The following is a 26,478-nucleotide window of genomic DNA, read 5'->3' on the forward strand; positions in this document are numbered from 1 at the left end:
CAAAGGATTATGTAGGACAAACAGCAAGGAAAATGGCAATAAGATGGCACGAACATGATTTAGACATTATAAATCTAAACCCAAGAACAGGTTTGTCAGCTCACATCATCGAAGAGAAACATTTGATTAAAATGGGAAGGGTTTTAAAAAGATTGACAGGAAACATAGAGTTGAATGTCTGGGAAGCTTCGTTCATTGCAGAATAACACTGGAATAAATTAAATAATGAAAATGGTAACATAGATCCAGTATGGAGTTTTCTTTTTCACAAATGGAGTAAGCCACCATCTTTAAAATTTAATGTAACAGAAAACATCAAGAAACTTTGTGAAAACAATGATGACTTTGAATTACCTGATGATATTTGGGATTCATCATTTTAAGTAAGAATAATGTGATCAAAATTCTTTTATCTGAAATTAAAATAAAACAGAATGCTTCTTTTCACAGTTGCTATATTACAACACCCAGCGTCGAATAACATGGGTACCTGGGCGAAACGCCGGGGGGTAAAGGCGGTCAGGGGCATGATGCTGATCACATCACCCACACTCACGACCGGATCAAGAAAGTGTGGGGCGTTACCCACACACCCCCTATATGCCTTCACGGCGTGGTGCTATGCACAGGGGAGAACTTTACTTTTTTTTATATTACAACAATGTAACATTGACAACATCCATTATATAACGGATTCTTTTGGTTTAAAAAATTGCTAATCATTGTTATAACTGTATCTTTAGTCAAAATATAAATAAATGTCTGATGAAGGGAGCGTGTGTTCTCCTGAAATGTCACAACGAAAAACTATTTTCTTATGCTTGTAATAACCGTAAACTACAGGAAAATAATTAATAAAATGACACTATTTAGGGTTTAACATGATTAGTATTTTGCATATCATTCTACACAAATTTTTTGCTATTTTTGCCTATAAAAATTATTGAATTTTAAAGCAAGAGAAATTTAAGTGTGTTTACAGTTTACATATTACATTATTTTTTATTTAAACTTCAACCCATCAGCACATATACATATTGTGTTTTTCTTAGAGCCTAATAAACACCATTCAATGATTACGAGATTAATTTACCTTCACCAAAAGTGATTCTGATAACTACAAATTCCATATGTACATTAATCTCTAAATTATTTCCTTACAGTGATTTAAAAAACAAAAACAACACCTGATGTAACTCAATCAACCTTGTTCGTGCTGATGGACAAGAGTTCAATGACATGATGAAAACTCTTAACTTGGTTTCAATGATTTGCTTTATTTTACTTTACTTTTCTGACAGTTTTGGCTAATCATGAAGATGAAATGAATGAAATGACAACCATAAACACACACGTGGAGGCACATACTGGTTCAGAAAGTAAACTTTAAAAACAAAACTCCCACTAAATACCAATCACAATATTAGTTATATAAATACACTACAAATAATTTTAAACAAACCTTTGTTAAGCTGGGAATTGTTATGTCTGCCTTGACGTAATATGATATCCTGTCCCCATCATTTGTCTCTTGAAATATGTACGTGGTTGTTGGTAACTGCAGCATCCACAGTACCTCTCGCAGGACTTTGTACTCACTGATTGTACTCACACTCAGGTCTGGTGGCCTGTTGGCTCCTGGCTGCAGAATATCTCTTGCATTAACGCACTTCCTGCCATCTATTCCCACATTATTTCTACTGAGAGGGTCTCTGTCTCCTGAGAATTGATCCCTGAAAATAAAATATTGAAACTTTATGCAAACATGTCTTGATTTTACATTGGTTGAGGAGTACAACTCTCTGCCACAAAAATATGTTGCTAACATTGCATGACATCATGCCTCAAGTTGATTGGCTAGCATGTTCAGAGCCTCTAGGAGGAAACGAGCACGGTTTGTCTTGAGGCAACCGTCACGGGAGAAAGAGACCAATCTACCAAAGTTCTGACTAACAATGTGTTTGGTAAGTGTGGTGATACGATGGAGAATTTGCGTAGATTGGTGTTCCTTTAAATTCTACTGTTTATTTAGTCATTTGTTTGTTCTATATTAGTTTTTTTATTATTATTCTAACTTCTTATTAATTTTACATTATTTTAGGTATTGAGGAACCCTTTCTTAGAATTCTCGGTCCTATGGCTGCACTCACCATTCACACACTGGCCATAATAATTAATCAATTTAATCGATTGGGGGGATTCAATTGTATGATGAATGATTTATAAAGAACAGGGTTTTACATGAGTAAAATGGAAATATAGTATAGAAAAATAATTACTTGTTGGTTGTTAAATGTTAAAGTACAATTTCACTGTTAAAGTAAATTGAAAAAAAAAAATCAAATTTCCTGATTATGAATTTGAGATTAATTTCCTCGAATAATGGGACTCTGACAACAGCCAGCAGACAGAAACTTTCTTTCCCTACAGCTGTCTCTGGATAGCTACCTTCCAATTATCCAAATAAAAACTTCCAAAATTCGAATTACTATATTTACTCATGTACAGGGAACGGATTTATATGTAGTAAGAATGTGCTAAATATGTAAATACATATTTAGTTATTTTCACCACAATATGGAGTTAAATATATTTTCACCACAATATGGAGTTAAATATAGACTTAAAACTCAAAATTTACCTTTTTAATAATATAAGATAACACGAGCTACATAAAATACAGTCTCGGCATTGTAACTATTACCGTGACTGTTTTGAAGAGACACCAGAAGCGAATCCCGTACATGTCAAACAAAATCATTGCTTCTGACACTGCTGTCAGGCACGCAACTAGTAGCGACGGTGGGGTTAGCAATGGGCTGTTCGACTTGGGACTTCCAACATTGCCAAAATAACGTTTGTAACAACCAGGATCCGATGCTTGTACTCATACTCCATCATTCTCGATTGTTGACAATAAATAGGAAATAAATAAACAGGAATTTCAAGTGTTTTACAATAGCAAAGTAAACAGTTGGGAGGTGTAAAATTGAAATATATGGCCTATGTGTTCGGTTGACAGAAAACTTGTAATTAATGCAATTGAAGGGTACAAAAAAAGGTCTAACATTTTCATTTGTTTAACGTAGCTTCGGACTGTGACAGTTATTCGCAAGAAATTCACCCAACACTTTTTGTCACACAGGGTCATATAGTTATTGCGCGAATGTGGAGTATATGTTGAGAACTGTTCTCAAAATATGGAAATAATATGTAAAAATAACTAAAACATAGGCAAAAAAGCTAATGTACGAATATGGAAATTAAAAACTGAATTTTTCGAATCTACATGCCATGATGCCCAAAGACAATACATAATATAACTGATTTCAGCTTCATACATAAATATGTATATAAATCCATTCCCTGCTCATGTATAATGCACACTTTTTTCCAGAATTTTTGCCCCCAAAAATTGTGAAGCATATTATGCAAGGAATAATTAGAACAGAGAACATGAAACCAGGTATGCTTTCACTGTGTCACTGCTTATTGCACATATATATATATCAACAGACGCAAATACAAATTACCAGGTTGGATTTCTTTAGTAACAATAATAATAATAATAAAAAGATGCACATTATAAAAGTGAAATGGCCACTTCCAATGATTTTTCACTTTGTAACGGAATGTTTTGCAACATTCATCATGCATCAAGCATGCACCTATCATGTCAGCAGTATTTGTCGAGAGAGAAATAATAGAAAATAATTTTCTGAGTGATGCAAACCAACAACATAATGTTGATCTCACTTTCTTCTACTACGGAATAAAAAAGGTGGTTACAGAAGTGGCTGTGGTGGCTCAGTCGGTAACACATCTGACTACCATGCTAGAGGTCCCGGGTTCGATCCCCGGCCGGTTCAAATCCGGGAACTTTTCTAACGTTGGAAGCGGTCCTGGTGCCCACCCAGCGTCGAATAACATGGGTACCTGGGGGAAACCCTGGGGAGTAAAGGCGGTCAGGGGCATGATGCTGATCACATAACCCCCACTCACGACCGGATCAAGAAAGTGTGGGGCGTTACCCCCACCCCTCTTACACACCCCCTATACGCCTTCATGGCGTGGTGCTATGCACAGGAGAGCACTTTCCCTTTTACCTTTTACAGAAGTGAAAGCTTTAGGATGCTAAACACAGTCAAGGGAGAGAGGAGTGTTTTGATTCGATTTGTTGTTTTAAGTCCACATTTTGCACAGTAAGGCTAATAGGACTGGACCTACAGTTTAAAGTGGGATCCGAACCACTTGTGCCTCCACGAGAGAGGAGTGTGACTCATTGTATACACAAGATGACATTCTCATCTTGGTCCACATAGCAACAGGTGACTCATTGAGTAGGTCGTATGATGTAATTCACTCTTGATCGACATAGCAATAACTTTAAGACCTGCAACTAAGAAGCCATTTCTTGAACCTGAATTGTACAAGTTAAAATTATTTATCATTTTCCCCATCAAAAATGAGGGTGCGCATTATATACGCATAAATACAGTAATATGAATTTCAAGGGAATAAACTTGTGTTCGAATTACCAAATAATTTAAATCAGGGGTTCTCAACCTTTTTGGGCCAGCACACCCACTTTGCATCCTCAAATTAGTCCACGCCCCTCCTTCTAGGCATAATGAATTATTGATGTACAAAACTGTGCTGTTAGGGTTAATAAATCTAACTCAAAGAATATTTTACAATGCTATTATTATTACAGATATTAAAAAATACTAAGACTTGTTTTGTTGATAGAACATTTTCATTAATTAATAAAAGTGCTTAATAGGCTCACATTACAAAGCATTCTGTCCTCACTGCAGTTAAAATTTCAAGCTACATCATTTGGTTTTATTTCTTAAGAACACAATTAAAAAGTGACAGAGAGAACTATTTGCAGAAGTTTCTTTTCTGAGACCTACACAAGGAGTTTGTGTTTGCCACAACTTTTTTGGGGGGGTAATTCATGTATATATTTTTCATTGCTCACCACGCCTCCCCTGAAATTCTCCAACGCCTCCCCAGGGGAGCGTGCCCCCAGGTTGTGAACCACTGATTTAAATTATCCAAGTTTGAGCTAAAAAGAGTCCACTGTTATATCCAGTTGATAATCATATGAAAGGGGAGGGGGGGAGACCCCAAAAGTAGCCCAGCAGCCTCCACCCGCACACACACAGTGATTGGCCTGGTACCTTAAATTTACACCAGGACATCATATACGTTGAATTTTGGTTCTCCAGTCTTACTTTTCCTATTTCTTTCTTTATTTTCAAATTAACATTACATGTAATGTTACATGTTGTTTGGAAGTCCAGAACAATATAATTAACATAATTAGCCTTTCAGCATTCTTCATTGATGATGAAACAAACTGGAAGAGGTATTTACATTTTTTTCTCATTTTTCCCCATTATGTTAATTAGTGGCTATAGTGTGGAAACTAGTAAGAGTAAGAGAGTTAGTTTTGTTAATGTTTAGTGGTATTTAGGATAAAGTAATATAAATTATATTGTACGTACACATGGTTATGGTTGATAATAGGTCAATAACTGTGAAATACCGTAACACAATTCCATTGAGAGAGTACACTCTATATCGTATTGGCAAAATAATTGCAATGTAACTAAAGTCCAGGTGCCTATGCCAGGTTTACTGATTTGTCTATCCTAATACCAGCCAATAAACACTAAATGCTGATCAATCACTTGCAATCCGGCACTCTAAAAAAAAAAATAATAATTACCACTTCTCTGCAAGCCTTGCAGAGGGAAAGCTACTGTCCACCTTCAGGTACAACTTCTCCTGCTGCCACCAGGAGTGCTGAATGTGCTGAAAGAGCCACTGCTCGGCATCTATTCCATCCCGGTGACACTTGTATGCAAGCCCTGCTGCATTCTTGTTTGGGGACCAAACTGCAAACAAAGAAAATATGTTATTACTAATAGGTAGATATATGCATATTTCGTTTTTGAAGGAAACACAAAATGTGAAATAACGCACGATAATGTTCATTTCTCATGTTTTTGAATGATGTGAGGTGCATTTTCCCAAAAAATGATGCAAAATGAAAAATAAACTCTCAAACATGAAATTTAGAGTTTATTGACAGATGCAACACTACCTGAAGCCTGAGTTATCCTGTGAGATATGCAAATCATACAAAATTGATTAATTCTGCTGTAAACATTTGAGGAGCAAAAATGGACTCCTTTACACAGGAATAAATTTAATGCTCTGATAATTATATAAATGTCCTATTACAAGTTTGTGTAATAAGCAGGGCTCGAAAAATCCCGGTCGCCATGGCGACTAAAAATTTCAGCCTGGCGAGTGTGATCTTTTGCTGTACTATGTACGAAATTTTGATGATTCTAAGTTCAAATTGCAGTACAGCGTAAGTTAGTAATTTTTTTTTTTTTATCAACGTTGTGAACATTCCATAGAGTCTGTAATTATTTCTTACCCTTTCTCCCCCAACACCCCATTTCCTGCTTTCTCAAATAATTTAGCGATGTTTCGAATACCGTGATGCTCAGCATCTTATACAGTGTGTTTCAAAAGTTGCACAACCCAAGCTTTGGAAATGTATATCATGAAAACCGTACGAGATATTTACACCGTGTTTTCTGCATTATAAAGCCTCATACATTGAGATATTTTTCAATGCTTAAAATTGTCAGTTCACTCCGTACAGAAAATTATATAAATTAATAACTGACGGAAAGCAGCATTCAATTTTTTCCAGAAATGAACTTCTGAGTAAGAAAGGTATGTAAGAAATTATCGAAGGGTCATAATTAGACATTTGATGACTGATGCCACCATGTCAGTCTGTCATTTGCGACAATCTATCTCATCTTGTTATTGTTTTTATCTTTTGCTATCCTTGTTTCTACTTTGTTGTTTCAGTGTAAAATGGCCAAATAAGACTGTATCTGAAACTCTGAGTAAATAAATAAATATTGGTCATGTGCAACATTTGATGAATTTTTGACTGGCGATTTTATGGGTTGAGTGAAAAGTGCCCTTTTTGAGACATATCTCCATATATGGCAACACTAGCAGGTCAAAATGTTGCCCACAGTCGCATGCAAGATTTGTCTAAGTATTGGCTATACATTTACGTGAAAAATCGTAAATCAAGATTTTGTGCCGAAATTGAACTCTTCAGAGAATCCTAGGCTGCCCCTGGTTACATTAAATTCTCTTCGCTCACTTTCGCCGCTACTGTGCCTGTTTTTTTATTAATTGATTCAGCATGGCGTATTCATTGGAGCAGTGCGTGTGCTTTGCTGAAGAGTATTTTACTACTCATTCTTACACTCATGAGCAAGAGGTTTTCCAATAAAAATTCCCCGCTTTTGCTGTACCTCACAAAGCAACTGTTTTACAACCAGTCAAACACCAACAAATCATCCCACAAATTGTTGAAAATCAGTTCTTAGATGTTTTCAGCAAATTAACAATGTTTTTTTTTTTTAAATATTGTAATTGCTTTTATTTAGATAAATGCTAACATAAATTTATGAACCCAGTGATGGCCTACAGGATTAGTTTAGTGCAAAAAACGCGATGCAAATATCTCTTACGATTTTCATGATATACATTTTCAAAGTTTGGATTGCGCGACTTTTGAAACATACTGTAGTATGCACAATTGCCAGTAGGTGGTTTCCTGCGTCTGATTTTTAGAGCTGGCGCCTAGTTTTGAAGACAACTTTTCAAGCACTGGTAATAAATATAGTTTTTAAATGAAATTTAGGTTTTTATTCAACATTTTAACACCAAAATGCAATTTTAAACACCACTTTTGATCTTCAAATATACAAAGTTTTGATACCGAAATCTTGATCTCTTATTCACCATAAATATATGGCTCTACCAATAGAGCATAGCCCAAAAGTGGGGAAATTACAAAATAGCTTCTTGATTCGCAGTGTTCCATGCATTTTGCAAATCGAAATTTCCTGACCTCCAGATTTTCCATATGTTTTACATACATCTTCAGATTGAGGCTCACCAATGGTGTAGTGGTAGCGTTGTCGTCTTGTAATCAAGGTGTTATGGGTTCGATACCTGGTGGATGCACATAAGAGGTTCTGATCCCACTGTAGGACAATTCAATATTATGCAATTTGTGCACAAGTAGGCTTAAAACAAAACTCAAAAATATATCTCCAGCCCACTCTAAAATGGTTTAATATACTAATAACCGAGTTTTCTTGTATGCACATATTGCTTGCACTTTAGAATTTAGGTTAAGATTTAATGGTGTCATTAATTTTACACTGTTAGGTTTCACACTGATAGTAATTTTTGACATTTTTGTTAGGAGTTTCGTTAGGAGCATTGAGTTTGTCGTGCTGACCATACATCACCTCGTAACTGGTTAGATTATGTCTCGCCTCGGCAGGTGGGAGTGAGGTAAACCCTGGCCCCTTGTTGTGTCATGAGTTTTAGAAGCATTGAGTTTAATACTGGTAGAATGTCAGTTTGATTTTTGATTTATATATGTGCATGGAATTAGATTTTGTTCTAAAAATGATGAAATTGCTTCAGAATATGCTGATCACAGATCAGGGCTAAATATCTTTGTTATTTGTGGTTTCAGCATCTTGAAATAAATTTTTATGTCGTTACACACAAAAAATCAGATCATTATTTTTTTTTATGTACAGTTGGCAACTTGACCTAAATAAATCATAGAATCTATACACTTACCACTCTCTGGAAATTCCCTAATAGGAGAAAGTGCAGGCTCAGTGTGGACATTGTTGGAAGCATACTCCTGATCATCACTGAATGCTTCTTCATCATCATCCTGCAGGAAGAGAATATAATTGAGATAAGAAGAATAATCAAAAGTAATGTAATAATAAAGGCTCTGATATTTATTTCAGACTGCTGTGCATCTTTCACTACTGATACTGTAACAAAAAACATGCATACTGAATATACACTGACTTACGAAAGAACAGTAAATAGCACTTGTAAATATAGAATTATGTACAACGATGTTTAGCAGATTAACTCCGTGTGCCATTACTGCAAATTAGGTGTGGGAGGGATGCAATTCTTCAACAAAAAGTGGATTAAAAACAAAAATTCAAGAACGATTTGAAGCTTATCCTCATACGTAAGCTGAGTAAATTGCTCATTAATTATGTCGTTCATATAGTTCACTACACAACAACACAGCACATCTCATTCACAAAAATCTGATCCCTGCAGTCACTCCCCACACTACACAGCACCTGCCTTGAAAGAAAAAAGTTCTGTGCACCAAGGAATTGAACCCAACGTGATCCACTGGAACTACAGAACAAGAGTACCTGGCCCTGTCCTTTGTTAGTTTAGTTTGGCTATTTTTAGGTGCGGTCATAAGCATAAACCATAATCAATAGCCAACAAACTCCCAAACTTCCCCTCAACTCCACATCTACTCTGATTTTTTGAAGAGGTCATTGGCCTTTCCCTCTTGTCCTAATTGTCTGCAATTGGTGTTCTTGGCCCAGAGAGGGAATTTCCCTGTCATAAGCCACCCTCTTCCCTTATCCTCACACCAAAATTCCCCATTCCTGTGAAGATTCCATGCTGGGAAGAAGGGGATCGCAACACTGACGACATTCATGCTAGATTGGTTTGAGTTGGTGTTTTAAGTCCACTTTATGCACAGTAAGGCTAATCAGGACTGGACCTACAGTTTAAAATGGGATTCGAAGCACTATGTGCCTCCACCGGGTATCAATCCTGGTACCCCTTGATTACAAGGAACATTCATGCTAGATGACTGCCATGCTCAACACCCTTGCGTGCCCTTTTTACATTTCAGGATTTTCAAAGAAAGCTTGCAAGATTGCCTACTCGTAAGAAGTAAGTGTAACAACTTATAAGAAATAAGTGTGCCAACTCCTGAAATGCCATCATCTTCTCATTGAAATGAACAATTTTATACACATTTTCAGATTTGATTTTTCATCTGTTCTGAGCCTGGGCTTCACAGGTAGCCTCGATAGCCTAGAATATACGCCTCTGGGTGACACCAGATGGGAGAAATTGAAACTACCAATTTTCTGACAAAATAAAATAAAAGTATAACTTCTTCTACAGAGCAGGAAAAATAAAAATAATAATGCAATCATAGTTTTTCTTGTATGTATGCATTGCTTGCATTGTAGAATTATTTCCTGTAGTTTACGGTTATTACAAGCATAAAAAGAAGAAAGGCTTTTTAATATAGCAAAAGAAAATGGCTTTCACACTAACAGAATAAAGCAAATCAAAAAACAAGTCGCAAGAAAACTAAAGGAAAAGAGAAATACAGACAAAGATGAAAAATCAGTTGAAAAGAAATTTGTGTGCATTCCATTCCACAAGGGATTCTCACATAAAATTACCAAAATTTTTAGAAGTTTTAATTTCAAAATTGTTTTTAAATCACCAAGACGTTTGGAATGTACATTTAATGAATTCAAAATGAGAAACTCTCTGCCAGATGTGGAAACCACAGGAATATATAATATACATTGTTCATGTTCAAAGGATTATATAGGACAAACAGCAAGGAAAATGGCAATAAGATGGCACAAACATAATTTGGACATTATAAATCTAAACCCAAGAACAGGTTTGTCAGCTCACATCATTGAAGAGAAGCATTTGATTATAAAGAGAAGGGTTTTAAAAAGATTGACGGGAAACATAGAGTTGAATGTCTGGGAAGCTTCGTTCATTGCAGAAGAACACTGGAATAAATTAAATAATGAAAATGGTAACATAGATCCAGTATGGAGTTTTCTTTTTCACAAATGGAGTAAGCCACCATCTTTGTGAAAACAATGATGAATTTGAATTACCTGATGATATTTGGGATTCATAATTAAATAATAATAATAATAATAATCTGAAATAAAAATAAAACAGACTGCTTCTCTTCACAGTTAAGTTGCTATATTACAACAATGTAACATTGACAACATCCATTATATAACGGATTATTTTTGTTTAAAAAATTACTAACCATTGTTATAACTGTATCTTTAGTCAAAATGAAAATAAATGTCTGATGAAAGGAGCGTGTGTTCTCCTGAAACGTCACAACGAAAAACTGTTTTCTTATGCTTGTAATAACCGTAAACTACAGGAAAATAATAATGTAATCACCACTATTTATAAGATTAGCTTATTTCAGTGGTCAGGAGAGACAGTTAAACCCTGATTTTACACTCCTGGATTTTCCAGTGGTATAGTCAGTAGTGTGTCTGTCACATGAGAGACCCAGCCTTGTTCCTGCATAAAGTGGTTCTGAGGGGTACCTGTGGGTAACCTTGGAGGAGGACAACACACTGCAATATGCACGAGGAACTTCACCTTTACCCATTATACATTCAATCTTGATGGTTCCAACATAGCAAAACGTTATAAAATTTTCCAGAATTTTTTAGCTTGGTCCCCTGAAAATTTAAATTGAGCTCCCACTGTACTTAGAAAATTCAAATAAAATTACTGAACACAATAAGGAACCCTGGGCAAAAGATCAAAAATAGCACAATAGACTTTCACTTGTAACAACGATACCTACACTTGGCTCATCAAAGTAACGCCTGCCCAGATCTTCACCTTCCAACAGGATTTCTTTCCAATTGACCATCTCTTTCTCTTTGTAGTCTTTCTTGGCAGAAGCGCAGGGGTTTCTTCTGTGATGCGATGTTGGGTTGTCAGCCAGGTTTAACAGCAGGCTCAAGATGCTCCACTCAATGTCATACTGCAAGAAAATTATATAAATGGTATGAGAAACACTTCAAAAAAATGAATTTTGAATTATCTCTCTGTAGTTTACGGCTATTACAAGCATAAAAAACACAGTTGCTGTGACATTCTTGGAAACTCACATTCCAGAAATAAATGTCTGATGAAGGAACATGTGTATCATAATAAGCAAAAACAGTGTTTTTGTGCTTCTAACAGCTGTAAACTACAGGAGAAATAATTCTACAATGTAAGCAATGCATATATACAAAAAAAAAATCATACAATTTTGGTGCTTCCAAATTGTGTTACTAATGACATTTGAAAATTATTTCTCAAAACGAAGTTGTTCTGGTGAATGCATGTAATAATTTGTCTTCCTCGCGTATAATTTCCCGTGTGACTATCTCATGTTCCTCGGATAATCCCGTACGGGGGTTTCCATCTTTAATATCCTTTTCGTGTTCTCTCCATCGGACCCCCATACTCCTACCTGCTTGCCCTACGCATTCTTTCTTACATTGACATTTGATTCTGTATATGCCCTTTTTTCCCTCTACATTATCACCCTTTCTCTAAACATTTAGGGGCTGTCATCCCACACTCAATTCTAAATGCTTTTGTTACTCTTTCCACTTTTTCAGATACTCCCTTAAAATATGGGATAGCCACATACTTACATTCCCCTCATTTTTTATTTATATTTTCCTCCACTTTCTTCTCTCCCTTGTTTTTACTATCTTTATTATCGTCCTTGGAGCATATCTTTCTTGCCCTACTCAAATTCTTCCGCATTTCTTCATTTTTATACCCATTCTTTCTACCAATTTCAAAAATCCATGTTATTTCTTTTTCCAGCATCGTCTAAGAATTACATAATCTTAAGGCTCGAATGAAGAAATTTAAGAAGACATTATATTTTGTCCTCATAGTGTGTGCTGATTCCTTGTTTATGTACTTATCTCCTGCTTAGGGCTTATGGAAAACACCCGTTTTAATTTTCCTACCTGTCTTATTGATCTCCAAATCTAAGAAGCTAATCCTATTATCCTTCATATCCTCCCTCGTGAACTTAATTTTTGCCTCTTGTTTTTCTAGGTTCGCATACAGGCATACACCTTTCCTTTCCCAATCACTAAAATGTCATCTACATATCTCCCATAGTACTTGACTCCATTACTTAATGCACTTAAAGCTGCATTCTCAATACAGTGTATGAAGATACTTGAAACTATTCCGGATACGGGATTCCCCATTGGTAGACCTTCCTTTTGCATAAAGATTTTATCATTGCAGTAAAAATAATTGTAACCTGTACATATGTTAAATCACCTCACGTACTCCCACACAGTAATTACATCTGTACCATTTCGCATCAGCCATCTATGTTATCAATCAGCAGCTTTTTCTCGCAGTACGCTGGGGTAAAGGTTGACTATATCAAAACTAGCTATTTTGTCATCATCTTCAATTTCAATGTTTTCAATTTCCCCCTTAACTTCCCAAGCGTTTATCACGCTGAATGCCATGCTTTTCCTTCCTTCATTAATTCTTCCTACTAATATCTTAGCTATCCCATAACCTGGGTGGGAATACATGGGTATAATTCTTTATGCATTTAAGGAATGCCGAATGCCACAGGGATAATTCCTTTTTTACAATTAAGGTGCACCCTTCTGGTCGACAGGTCCGACCCCTTATAGCTCCCATAGACAAGACAAAAAATATGTCAATACATTTTACATGTGACATTTAGAGGTTCATCAAATGTGACTGCCTCACTGGAAATTTCTCCGCCCCCACCCCCTCATCTTCCATCCCTTGTTTCTGGCATCGTGGTTGTGTCCAATGCATAATAGACTCTAAAAGTTTACGCCAAAAGCTGGCAAGATGATTTCCCATTTAAGTGCAGTGCTTATTACAACTTCTTTAAAATCAAATGACTGGCAAGTTCATTGCATCACATAGCATCTAAAGTTCAACAAAGAAACATTTGTCAGTAAAGACAAAATTCCCTGACTTTTTTTGACCTCTCCAATTCCCTGACTATTCCAGGTTTTCCAGGTCTGTTCACACATGTAAATATCACAGATTTCAGTAATGTATAAACCGTTATTTTAATTGGCACATAGTTACGTTGTTGACAAATGGCCCTAAAACACTCACAAGTTACCACTAATATGAGTACACAATATTGTTAGAAATGTTTAATACATGGGAGAAGCATTTGTATGATGTTTGTCCACTTTTAGCTCACAGAAATTACACTAAGACCAGAGTTTTCGTCCAGAATGTATGGGCCAGTCCATAAAGAATGGGCCAGCACTGGTTGCTTGACCATTTTTAAAATTTTCAATATTTTTGTTGTTGCAGGGGTTTTCAAAGCAGGCATTATTTTTCTAAAACTTGACTTTGTTTAAAAATGGCAGCAATATTTTTTTTTCTACACATCTTCAGATATTTTTGGCCTTTGCAGACAGTTGCAATAATTATGATAGCTCAGCTAAGAAAAATGATAGAAAGCTGTGGTAAACAACATGGTTTTCAGTTCATTTGAAGCTTTATTTTATGTTCTGTGCCCTTTTTCACCATCTCTAATGGAAATGGCTGAAATTTACGGCCAAAATTGATTATAAATTTTGAACAAAAATTCAAAGTTCAAAATTGAACATCAATTTTGGACTCATTTAGCAGAGAAGTAATATATCAGAGCTATAATTTTTTACAGGAAACATATGCATCCAAAGTTTTGTTAAAAAATATTTGAGCTCTGCTACTGGTTTCCTCTATTAGTTATAGCTAGGGAGACAAATTTATGGTAAATAAAAACTGAGGAGAGCGGTAAATAAAATGTTAGATCAGCGGTATATACCAGCAGTGGAAAAAAAAATTGGCACACACTTTTTCATTATGAGAGAAAACAACATACAAAAGAGCTATAAATTGATAAACTACTTCATTTTTATATACTGTACTTAGCTGTCCAACCAAAAAGAAAACATCAACACAGAATCACTTCACTTCTAAATTGCATATCTCAAGTGATTTATTCATTGTATGTATGGATATCCTTGCTGTCCAACAAATAAAATAATCACTACTGCACATACACAAACACATGTTGAAAATCACATGATGATAAACAATATTCATTCATGACTGAACACAAATGACATAATTGTTTCCCTTGATGTGCGGGAACAGACTAATCTTATCGCTGCTACAGCTAGCAAGTTCAATGAAACTGGAAGTTGAGTAGACATTCAGGGGAACAAAGGAATGCAGCTTCACAGGGAGCGAAGTTTTTGAACTGAGATTATGTGCATGGGAAATCCCAATTTGCAGCGTCTTCTTGATGTGATTGAAGATAAAACGTTCTTCAGCTGCAAGTGGTAGGAAACTTTAGGCAAACGTTTCGTTACAAATCGACAGTTTGCGCGATTGCCGGTTTTTGCGTGTTTTCTACTTAATTTGATGATATTTCATGGTTATTTCACGAAAAAGAGTTCATTTCGTGGAAAACACACATTTCGCAAATAAAACTCATGCATATTTCATCATTGTGGGTGTAGTTACGTGCAGAATGTTCAAAATTGCATCTTTTTTTCATATTTCGCACATTGCGAAAATTCAATGTCCCTAGTTATAGCTCATTGAAAATGTTTTTTTTTTTCTTCTTTCAAAATTTGAGCCCCTATATCTCTGGTGGTGACCTAAGAGAAATTTTATATTTACAGCATATAGTGTACAAGAAGCAAATAATGATAGTAACTATTATGAATGAAAGGATATATAAGGCAAAGGTTTGTCTGAACAGTTAAAGGCATGCAAGTGTAATACCAGTAGTACTTCATTCTCTCCCTCTTGTGCTAATATCCCTTCTCTCTTATAATTTCTTTTTATCTAAGAAAAGTCACATTTCGAAGAAAATGAATTTTGTTCGTTCTTACATTGATTTTTTTGTAAAAAGATTCCATTAAGTATTAAAACAAGCAAACTGTACAATTGAAGAGAGAATCCCTTTCTGTCTTTCACTACTACAAATGCCACACAGATGTAGGTGTATGACTTACTTTCCAAGCTGGGTAATCATTTTATTGAGAAATTTTGAAAACCTGAAAATGAATAATTGTGTTTAAAACCATTCTGCCTGCACCCTATTAAAATTTAATAACCATTCGACAACCCATATTTGATTTACAGAATTTCAAAAATAGCGATTGTTTGCAAAAGTGAAAAAAAAATTAAAAGCCATACTCGAAAAAAAAATGGTTAGAATAGACTAATGCAGAATTGAATAAGCTAAATTTTGATGTAACTCATTTTAATGTAGGTCTACTGGTTAATTTTCAATTGGGGTCCAAACTCGAGTACAGTATCTATAATTTTTAATCTGACAGTAGGGCTGGGAAGTTGATGAAAAATCATATTTTCTTCTTAGCCTTGAAAACAATGCTAAACCTGATATCAGTGAGTCTCCCACAAGTTAGAATCAGAAAATATTTGGATTGTCCATTTCTTGGTCTTTAGATCATTTTTAGTATTTCTTGCTGTCTTCATTGCATTTTTCTTCATTTTTCAGGTTTATTTTTCTTCTGCCCTGTTGTTTCGTGAATTTTAAATACATTTGCTAGCATAATTTGTGAATTTACATGTCCTGGCATGGTATTTTTAGCAAGTTCGCTCTACAGTCAATGGAAATTCAGAATATTATTTTTTAACTGAAAGTTATTCAAATACGCTGTTTTAATTTATGAAAAATGAAGCTTTCATTAGGCCATCCATCACCTACAAGCAAGCAATTCAAAATGTCAGCAAGTGCTGGGAAAGTGATGACCACATAATTCAGAGACTACCATGGCATACTGATCATGGATTTCACAACCCATGAATCAATGAAGCTGTATATAGTCTTGGAAAGATGAAAGAGGAGATGCATCACAAGAGACATGGTCGACTGAATGCTGGTGTGTGCTTGCTGTATGCAGGGTGGCTACAAACAAGCAGAAATGAAATTCCCTGACTTTTCCAGGACAAAATTTACATTTTTCCCTCATAATTACAAACTAAACTAAATCGATGGTTTTGCAAATAGAAATAATAAACTCACACAGATCCACGTATGGTTTTGTTAAGTACCAATATTATCTTCTATGAAATTGACTTAATTTCTCTATTCTCTATGATTTGAATTCAAACTGCAAAATAGTGAATTTGGAAAATTATTACAATTCACAAGCTAGGGAAGGATTACGGAATTTTGACATACGCAGCAAGTTTAAAATAAAATACTTTATTATTGTTAAAGTTACGACTAAATGAGATAAGAGTGAAGAGTGATTGATTAAGAAATACAATTTGTAATTTATCAGTCTCCTTATACATTCTCGGGATTATATGTTGATATTTCCACTGAGGTTTGGAACCCTCTGCTTGCAAGAACCATGAGTGCGGACTAATTTTTTAATGCATAAAGCTACTTTTCTCTTCTCTCTAAAGGAAACAACTTAACTCTTGCATATAAGTGAAACAATTGAATCGAACAAAATAAAGTATCATATTTCCTTATATTATCAATGGGATTTCTGCTTCAGTACAGTATATCCAAATGAAGTACCGTGAAACTGACAACATGCAATTATACCATTAATGCTGATGAAAAGGGTATGTAGGTATTAGAAATTTAACGCAAGGAATTTATAGAATTGCATTGTATAGGTACCTGATTTAGCTAACCACACATTAAAACAGGAACACTAATAATAAAAGCTTCTGAAAGTTCATATACGAGGGGCATCCTGAAAAAAGCTCCAATGGTGCCTATATGCAGCACTAGTGGTCGGAGAGCGACACACACAAATGCAGGCAGGAAGATGTGGCATGTAGCTGTAATCTGGTACAGTTGCAATGCAGCCGTTTTAGGACAGTTCTAGGTTAAAGATTGCAGCTCTCATACAGTCTCCCACCGACTGCGATGTAGCCTACATTGCACGCTCAGAATTTGGCACAGAACCACTTGCAATCGTGTGAGGTATGCAGACCGGACGTTGTGAGTGATAGTAAGGTCAGATGATGGTGCAGACAATTCACAGAAGTATTTTCCTGTAGTTTACGGTTATTACAAGCATAAGAAAACAGTTTTTTCTTTGTGACGTTTCAGGAGAACACACGCTCCTTTCATCAGACATTTATTTTCATTTTGACTAAAGATACAGTTATAACAATGGTTAGTAATTTTTAAACAAAAAGAATCTGTTATATAATGGATGTTGTCAATGTTACATTGTTGTAATATAGCAACTTAACTGTGAAAAAAGCAGTCTATTTTTTTTTTTTTTTTTAATCCCAAATATCATCAGGTAATTCAAATTGATCATTGTTTTCACAAAGTCTCTTGATGTTTTCTGTTACATTAAATTTTAAAGATGGTGGCTTACTCCATTTGTGAAAAAGAAAACTCCACACTGGATCTATGTTACCATTTTCATTATTTAATTTATTCCAGTGTTCTTCTGCAATGAAGGAGGCTTCCCAGACATTCAACTCTGTGTTTCCCGTTAATCTTTTTAAAACCCTTCTCTTTTTAATCAAATGCTTCTCTTCGATGATATGAGTTGACAAACGGTTTAGATTTATAATGTCCAAATCATGTTCGTGCCATCTTATTGCCATTTTCCTTGCTGTTTGTCCCACATAATCTTTTGAACATGAACAACTTATATTATATATTCCTGTGGTTTCCACATCTGGTAGCGAGTTTCTCATTTTGAATTCATTAAATGTACATTCCAAACTTCTTGGTGATTTAAAAACAATTTTGAAATTAAAACTTCTAAAAATTTTTGCAATTTTATGTGAGAATCCCTTGTGGAATGGAATGCACACAAATTTCTTTTCAACAGATTTTTCATCTTTGTCTGTATTTCTCTTTTCCTTTAGTTTTCTTGCAACTTGTTTTTTGATTTGGTTTATTCTGTTAGTGTGAAAGCCATTTTCTTTTGCTATATTAAAGAGCCTTTCTTCTTCATTTTTGATATCCTCATTATTAGAACATAGTCTTTGTGCTCTCAGGAAAAAAATTAAAAATATGTTATCCATTGTTATACGTGAATGTTCTGATTTGGCATGGATGTATTTTTCCCCCGCTAATTTTTTTCTATGGACTGATGTTTGAATTGTTGAGTCAGTTGTCTTAATTTGCAGATCAAGGAAAGAAATTACATTGTTATTCATGGGTTCGCAAGTGAATTTTATGCGACGATGTGATTCATTTAACGATTTAAATACGTCCATGATGGTGTTCTCATTTTTAGCAATAATTAGCACATCATCTACATATCTGATGTAGAGTTTGATATCCGCACCTATCGCATTAACAATTGGAGATTCTATGTAATGAAGGAAAATGCTGGAGATGATTCCGGATACTGGGTTTCCCATTGATAGACCATTATTTTGCTGATAGATTTTGCCATCAAATATAAAGTAATTGTAATTTGCACATACAGTAAACCATCGAACCATTTCCCATGATTCTACTGGGTTAACCTTCATCTCAATAAGCCATCTGTGTAATGCATCTGTGGCACCTTCTATTGGGACACTAGGATATAAATTTTCAACATCAAAACTTGCAATACGATATTCACTATTCCAAACAATATTTTTTAGTTTCTGTTTCACTTCATATGCATTTTTAACACTGAATGGTGTTTGTTGTTTAATTATAGCAAGTCTTTCAACTAAATATTTGGATAGTTTGTATGCAGGATGTGTGAAAGTTGCAATGATGGGTCGTATTGGAGTTCCCGGTTTGTGAGTTTTTGGTAGTCCAAAGGCAATCGGCAGGGTTGAATTTTTGACAATGAGTTTTTTCTTCATTTCTCTTGGTATCGTGATACTGCTTTCAATTACTTTCTTTACCTCATTTTATATTTAAAAAAAAAAATAAAAAAAAATAGACTGCTTTTTTCACAGTTAAGTTGCTATATTACAACAATGTAACATTGACAACATCCATTATATAACAGATTCTTTTTGTTTAAAAATTACTAACCATTGTTATAACTGTATCTTTAGTCAAAATGAAAATAAATGTCTGATGAAAGGAGCGTGTGTTCTCCTGAAACGTCACAAAGAAAAAACTGTTTTCTTATGCTTGTAATAACCGTAAACTACAGGAAAATAATTCTATCATGCAAGCAATGCGTACATACAAGAAAAACTATAATTCACAGAAGGCCAATCGAATGTGCACAACCCCATACAGCTGAGTACACGCAGGCCCTTTGCATCAATTCAGGTGAGATATCTTGGACCACTCCTGTACAGCCCTGTCCTTGCATGTAGCGACGTTCATCTCTTTGTTCAACTGAAGAAGAGGTTCTGGCAGGACAAAGATTCTTGTTTTATTTATGACTAATCGGTAGGGACCTTGATATTTTGTTATTTTTTAAAAAATTGGTGTATTTGCTTATTTTTTTTATTTTTTACTATACAGTGTTATTTTTCCCAAAATTCACATTTTCATTTTAGCGCATTTTCTTGCAAATATCTGAAATTATACCTTCAAGGTGTTTTTAAACTACGGTTTCAAATTGTAAGCCACATGGCTTACGCCTCTTCGTGAGAGTTTTTTATATCTTGAAAGTTATTTTCCATACCCCTTTTTTAATTTTAAGGTAAAGATTTTAGGTAATGGAATTTTCCCCGTATATACTGAAGGGTGCATAATGACCATAAGTGGCGACGCACCCAAAAAATTAAAATCAATCACTCTCACGTGACAGATACCAATATATTATGGCACCGAAAATTGGCATTATCATTTTTTGACTTGTTAGTGTTAAGTTTCCCAAAATTCGCGTTTTTGATTTCGAACATTTATCTGCCAAAGATACCGAAACGTAATACTCCATTGTGCTTTTAAACTATTATTTTAAATTGTAGGCCACATGGTCTATGTATTTTCGTGACAGTTTGATATGTTGGAACAGATTTCGGAAGGAAGTAAAAGTAAAGTGCTCCCCTGCACTTTTCCATGAAGGTGTATAGTAGGGGTGTGGAGTTAGGGCCCCACACTTTCTTGACCACAGCTGAAGATAGGGGTGATGTGATCAGCACCACACTCCTGGCTACCTTGATCCCTCAAAGTTTCCTCAAGGTACCAGCTTCATATGAAGCTCGGTGGGTGCCGGAGCAGTTTGAATAGGTGCAAAACATCCCGGTTCTCCACCGCAGGGGATCGACCCTGGGTCTCTCGCATAGTAGCTAGATTCCCTAACGACTGAGCTCCATTATTACTCGCTCGATAAATGCCGATGGTGTGCACTTAGCTTGGTAATTCAAAACATATCTAGTGCGACAAATACGAAGATGTGGTTCCCGTGTGATGGTAGATACGCACTTGATCTACTGTTAGAACCCTGCCACTTTGCTCTGTGATGCAAATGGTTTTGATAGAAGTTGAAAAAATCGTGGAAAATACATGATTTAATGTGGCTGTCGGAATTATTCCATGTACGTATAACTCTATAGTTTACTCTTGAGTAAAATGTTGGAAAACTTGCATGTTCTATGTACACAAACATGGCCTAGAAAAGACAAGTTGGATTTCATGGAATTTTTTGTTGTTTTAGGACATTTCTTTAAAAAAAATCGCTAAAAATGGCAACAATTCACATTTTATGCCAAAATCGCATTATTTCGATATTTCGAACTGGCGAAAAATGTGTCCAGACATCACTGCACATTTATAAACATAACTTCGCAGCAATTACCATTTTTCACGGTTTTGGCGTTTGTGAAAAATCAATATCCCTACTAATTGGAAATTACTTTCTGGCCACCCCTCGTATAAATCAGTAGATGGAAAGTGAAAATTTAGAAGGGCTGGCAGAGAAAAGTCAATTCTTGAAGAAAGTGATTTGCTTTTATGATTGAATGATTCGAGTAAATCTGATATTAAAATATTTACGTATTTATTATTAGTATTTTATTTCATAATATTGGACATTAACCTTACTCAGCGAGAGATTAATGACAACCTCTCATGAGTTTAAACAGACAGGACAGAGAGTGGCGTTAATTTTATTGCAATACTAGTGTTGCAGTAAATTTGAGGTTGCACTTGCCAATTTTTATAACTTTCACCAATGCAAATTTAGGTTTCACTTTTTCGTGATACCGTATGTAACATTGTTATTTGTACACATAAAATTTCCGAGGAAAAAATGTCATATCTACTTGTAAATATAATCATTTTCATATGTACCTGGAAATTAATGTTAATGAAGGTTTCACCAACAAATGTCAATAAAAATGTATGTTCAAAGTGTATAAACAAAGCATATAATTTGTGTGAAAAGAGAAAACAATGCTGTTCATGCAACATTGTTATTCGTACAGGCAAGAGTTTCAATCTTCCTCGCATACAGTGCCACCGCTATTCAGGCGATTTTGTGCAGTTTGCAACTTTGTAACAAGTTTGAACATGCAGGCGTGCTCCCCGTGAAGCGGAATGCTGGCATAGGTATTGTTGTAGGCCTATCGTCTATTTATCAGCATGTTCGAAATGGGCAAGGTGAATGAATTTAGTTCAGATCTGAAGGATGTTATTATAAATTTGGCCCTTAGAGGTTATTCGTTAAGAATAATTGGACAAACAGTCAATAAATCACACTCCACATTTCAATACATAGTAAACAAATTTAGAGAGGAAGGTTCAACACAGAATGTGCCGAGAAAAAAACCCCGACTAAGTGTTCCTCAGTTACGCCGTTAGTGGAAAATATTGCTGGCAAGATGATGTCAGATCAAACTGTCCGACGTGCCTTGTAGAAGCATGGATATCATGGCAGAATACCACGAAAGAGGCCGTATGTAAATAAGGTGAATCGTAGGAATAGACTTTCATTCGCGAAAGAGCACATCCACAAGGACCAGGAATTTTGGGATAGTGTCATATGTATGGTTATATATTTGCTAATTGTATTTTTTTTTTCTGCCGTCTGTAATTGGAGGTTTACCTCTGTTGAGGGCAGTAAATAAATAAATATGGTCAGATGAGTCCAAGATTAATATATACGGTTCAGATGGGATAAATAGGGTCTGGAGAAAATCAAATAAAGAGAATGACCACATTAACACAGTTCCAACAGTTAAACACGGTGGTGGGTCATTAATGATTTGGGTTTGTATGTTGTCCAACGGTGTTTGTACCATCCAGTTTATTGATAGTATCATGGATGCATATGTTTATTTGGACATATTGAAGAACAATGTAAAGCAGAGTGCCCAAGAAATGGACATGCCGCCTATCTACAGATTCCAACAAGACAATGGCAGTAAGCATAAGGTGCGAGTTAACATGAATTGGCTAATATGGAATGTGCACAATCTATTACAAACACCAGCTCAAACTCCAGACTTAAATCCCATTGCGCATTTATGGGCAATTTTGAAGAGGCGAGTCCATAAAGCAGGCATCAAGTTCAAACAAGAGTTGAAAACTGTTGTGCAAGCCAAGTGGAATAAAATAAGCTCTGAAACATGTCGGAAACTGGTTAGTTCTATGAATAACAGGTGTCAAGCAGTAATTAAAGCCAAAGGATACGCATCGAAGTATTAGAACTGTCAGTCAATTTGCTCTGAATATACTTTTTTCTTTTACATTATTAAGTGTACAAATAGAAAAGTTGTACAAAAAATGACATGTTTCTCTTTCAGTTTCATTTAATTTATTATTGTCATTGGTTATACAGAATTTGGGTAAGATTTTATTATAACACCATTAAGCCTTGTTTCCATGATTATGAAAAACTAAATATGCTGACCAAGGCAGTAATTTATTTTATTAAAAACATAAACTAAACGTAACGTTTCAACCTTCTAGCAAGGTCTTCTTCAGACTCTGTATCAAGTACAAAAGCAACAAGATACAAAAACAGGGTATTATATATACACAAACATTACTCCCTCCAGACTATTTAGAAAGTTGTTTGGAACTTTCTAGCAGGTGACTTTCACTTTCCAACTTTACTTTCAGCTAAAAGGCTAAACACAATTACTTCCATATAGAATGTGGTTGGACTTTTAATCTCACGCTCTTTTCCCTTCATTTTTCTTCCTTCTCCTCTCCTCTTTCTCTCTTGTCCTTTCCACTCTTTCTAACATCTTCTTCCATTCTTTGTTTAACTTCAATCCCCCATTCCAGTTCATTGTGTCTTCTTCACCTTTCTTCTCTATTTCCTTGGCTTCCTTCCATTTTCTCACTAGCATTCTCTTCTCCCTTCCTATCTGCTTAGCCTCATCCCACTCTATGTCATGTCCTGTTTCTCTCGTGTGTTTAAATATTGCATTTCTTTCTCTCTTAAGTCGTACATCATCCCTATGTTGTTTCAACCTGTCTTTCAGCCTCTTTTTCGTTTCTCCTATGTACACACTCTGACATTCTTTACATTTCACTTCGTAGATAATCCCTTCCTCTTCCTCTTCTCTGTTTTCCTTTTTCTTGTTTGCATTCCTCGCTATTCCTAAGATGCTTCCCCCTCCCTTCCTGTAAGTTTTAATTCCCGCTTTCTTAAGCACTTTGCATATCTTTTCTGTGGTCTTCCCCATACTCCTTATTCCAAACCTTCTCTCTTTTTCTTTCTCTTCCAATTCTTCCCTGCCCGTTTTCTTCCTTCTTCTGTTTATGTCCAGTCTATCCTGCTTCTCATAGCCATTCTTTTCCAGCTGTTTCCATAGGCTATTTATTTTGCTTTCTTTTTCACATTCTTTCATGCATATTTTCTTGATTCTGTCCTCCATATTCTTGGAAAGTGAAAGTCACCTGCTAGAAAGTTCCAAACAACTTTCTAAATAGTCTGGAGGGAGTAATGTTTGTGTATATATAATACCCTGTTTTTGTATCTTGTTGCTTTTGTACTTGATACAGAGTCTGAAGAAGACCTTGCTAGAAGGTTGAAACGTTACGTTTAGTTTATGTTTTTAATAAAATAAATTACTGCCTTGGTCAGCATATTTAGTTTTTCATAAGATTTAATGTTTCTAATGATATTAGTTATTGAATTATAAAGAAAAAATTCAAAAGAGTGTATTTCCTTTCAGATATTAAATAATTTTCTTTGAAAATCCGTGTGTACGAATAAGAATGTTACATACTGTATTATTCAATATGTATCCCATTTGGTTGGATTCTTCTTGATATCTAAGAATAGTGCAATGTCATTGTAAACGTATGTTAACTTGTGCGAAACCAGTAATGATGAAAGAAAACCTTCGTAAGCACTGCTACATTAAATAAGGTGAAGTGAGCCAGAAGAGTAATAAAATTCCAGCAGCATATTTGCAGTCTAAAGCTCTACTTGTTTATGCATTCGATTTTTGTTAGATGATGCAGTCCATGCAATTTCTGTCGCATGTTGTAGTGAGATACTTTGTCAGGTGGCGATATTCGACAAAAATCGTATGTATCAATGGAACCTATTTGCTTCCATGTTCCTTCAGTTTGCCCAACAAAATGCCCTACTACGACGTCCGACAACTATCGGATGGCACCACCCGCTCTTATCCCCTCAATCTGTTGACAAGTCCCCTTACTACTCCCATACGGACAAGAAAAAAATGATAATTCAATGCATTTTCCACGTAACATTTACTCCCCCGATGATATCATATGGTATCATCAGAGTAACGTTGTAGTTGCCCGATGATACCATATGGTATAATGGTGCTGATTACGAAATGAATGTGCTTTTTGGACCTTTATACTCTTATGTTTGGGTGGAAACTCTGACACAGGTTTGGAGCAATTCACATTGATGACCCCCCTCCCCTCCACCCTCTCCGCAACATAGCCATCCACATTTCCGAACAGTTTTTCACATTTTGGCTCATTATTCAACTTGTATGGCACCCAGAAACATGAAAAATGTTTCAATTTCTTTGGAAGCGTCCATTCTTTGAAGAGAAAACTAAGGTTTGCGCCTTCTCCTAAAAATAGCGGGAGAAGAGGGGGGCAAACTCCAATTTTAATGTTTTTTTTCATTGAAATTTGGTGGTCGCGCCTCGAAGACCCCCTTCCTCGATTCGTCGTTCTGACTTATACACGGTTGCATGCTATGATGTTCTATCTGCAAAACAAAACTTATCCAAAGTAGATTGCTCCGATAGTGCCCGAGTTATAACAATGTTCTGAGCAATATGCAAATTACCTATTTTTCGTAAAAAACAGTTTCACATTTTGGCTTATTATTCAACTTGTATGGCACCCAAAAACTTGAAACATGTTACGTTCTCTTGAGAAATGTCCATTCTTTGAAAAGAACACCAAAGTTCGTGCCTTCTTCCCAAATAGCGAGAGAAGAGGGGGCCAACTCCAGATATTTTTTTCATTGAAATTCGGGGGTCGCGTCCCCCAAACCCCCTTCCTCGGTTCGGCGTTCTTAATTGTACACGGTTGCATGCTCTGATGTTTTAGCTGCAAAAAAAAACTTATCCAAAGTAGATTGCTCCGATAGAGCCCGAGTTATAACAATGTTCTGAGCAATATGCAAATTACCTATTTTTCGTAAAAAACAGTTTCACATTTTGGCTTATTATTCAACTTGTATGGCACCCAAAAACATGAAACATGTTTCATTCTCTTTGGAAACGTCCATTCTTTGAAGAGAATACTAAGGTTTGCGCCTTCTCGCCAAAATAGCGGGAGAAGAGAGGGCAAACTCCAGACTT

The 26,478-nt window shown here is 35.5% G+C and overlaps 1 protein-coding gene across 2 annotated transcripts in view; it reads right to left on the minus strand.

The window, feature by feature from the left end:
• Positions 1 to 26,478, minus strand: part of Grip128 (gamma-tubulin complex component 5) — a 131,034-nt gene that overhangs the window by 97,399 nt on the left and 7,157 nt on the right. For both annotated transcript variants that reach the window (XM_083144628.1, XM_083144630.1), the window contains exons 3-6: positions 11,576 to 11,758; positions 8,716 to 8,815; positions 5,738 to 5,906; positions 1,463 to 1,733 (exon numbers count right to left, since the gene is read on the minus strand). In XM_083144628.1, coding sequence (XP_083000754.1) covers positions 1,463 to 1,733; positions 5,738 to 5,906; positions 8,716 to 8,815; positions 11,576 to 11,758 — 723 coding nt within the window. The remainder of the gene's footprint in view (positions 1 to 1,462; positions 1,734 to 5,737; positions 5,907 to 8,715; positions 8,816 to 11,575; positions 11,759 to 26,478) is intronic.

The sequence above is a fragment of the Lepisma saccharinum genome, chromosome 23 (genome assembly GCF_977018435.1).
Source record: "Lepisma saccharinum chromosome 23, izLepSacc3.1, whole genome shotgun sequence".
NCBI classification, from domain to species: domain Eukaryota; kingdom Metazoa; phylum Arthropoda; class Insecta; order Zygentoma; family Lepismatidae; genus Lepisma; species Lepisma saccharinum.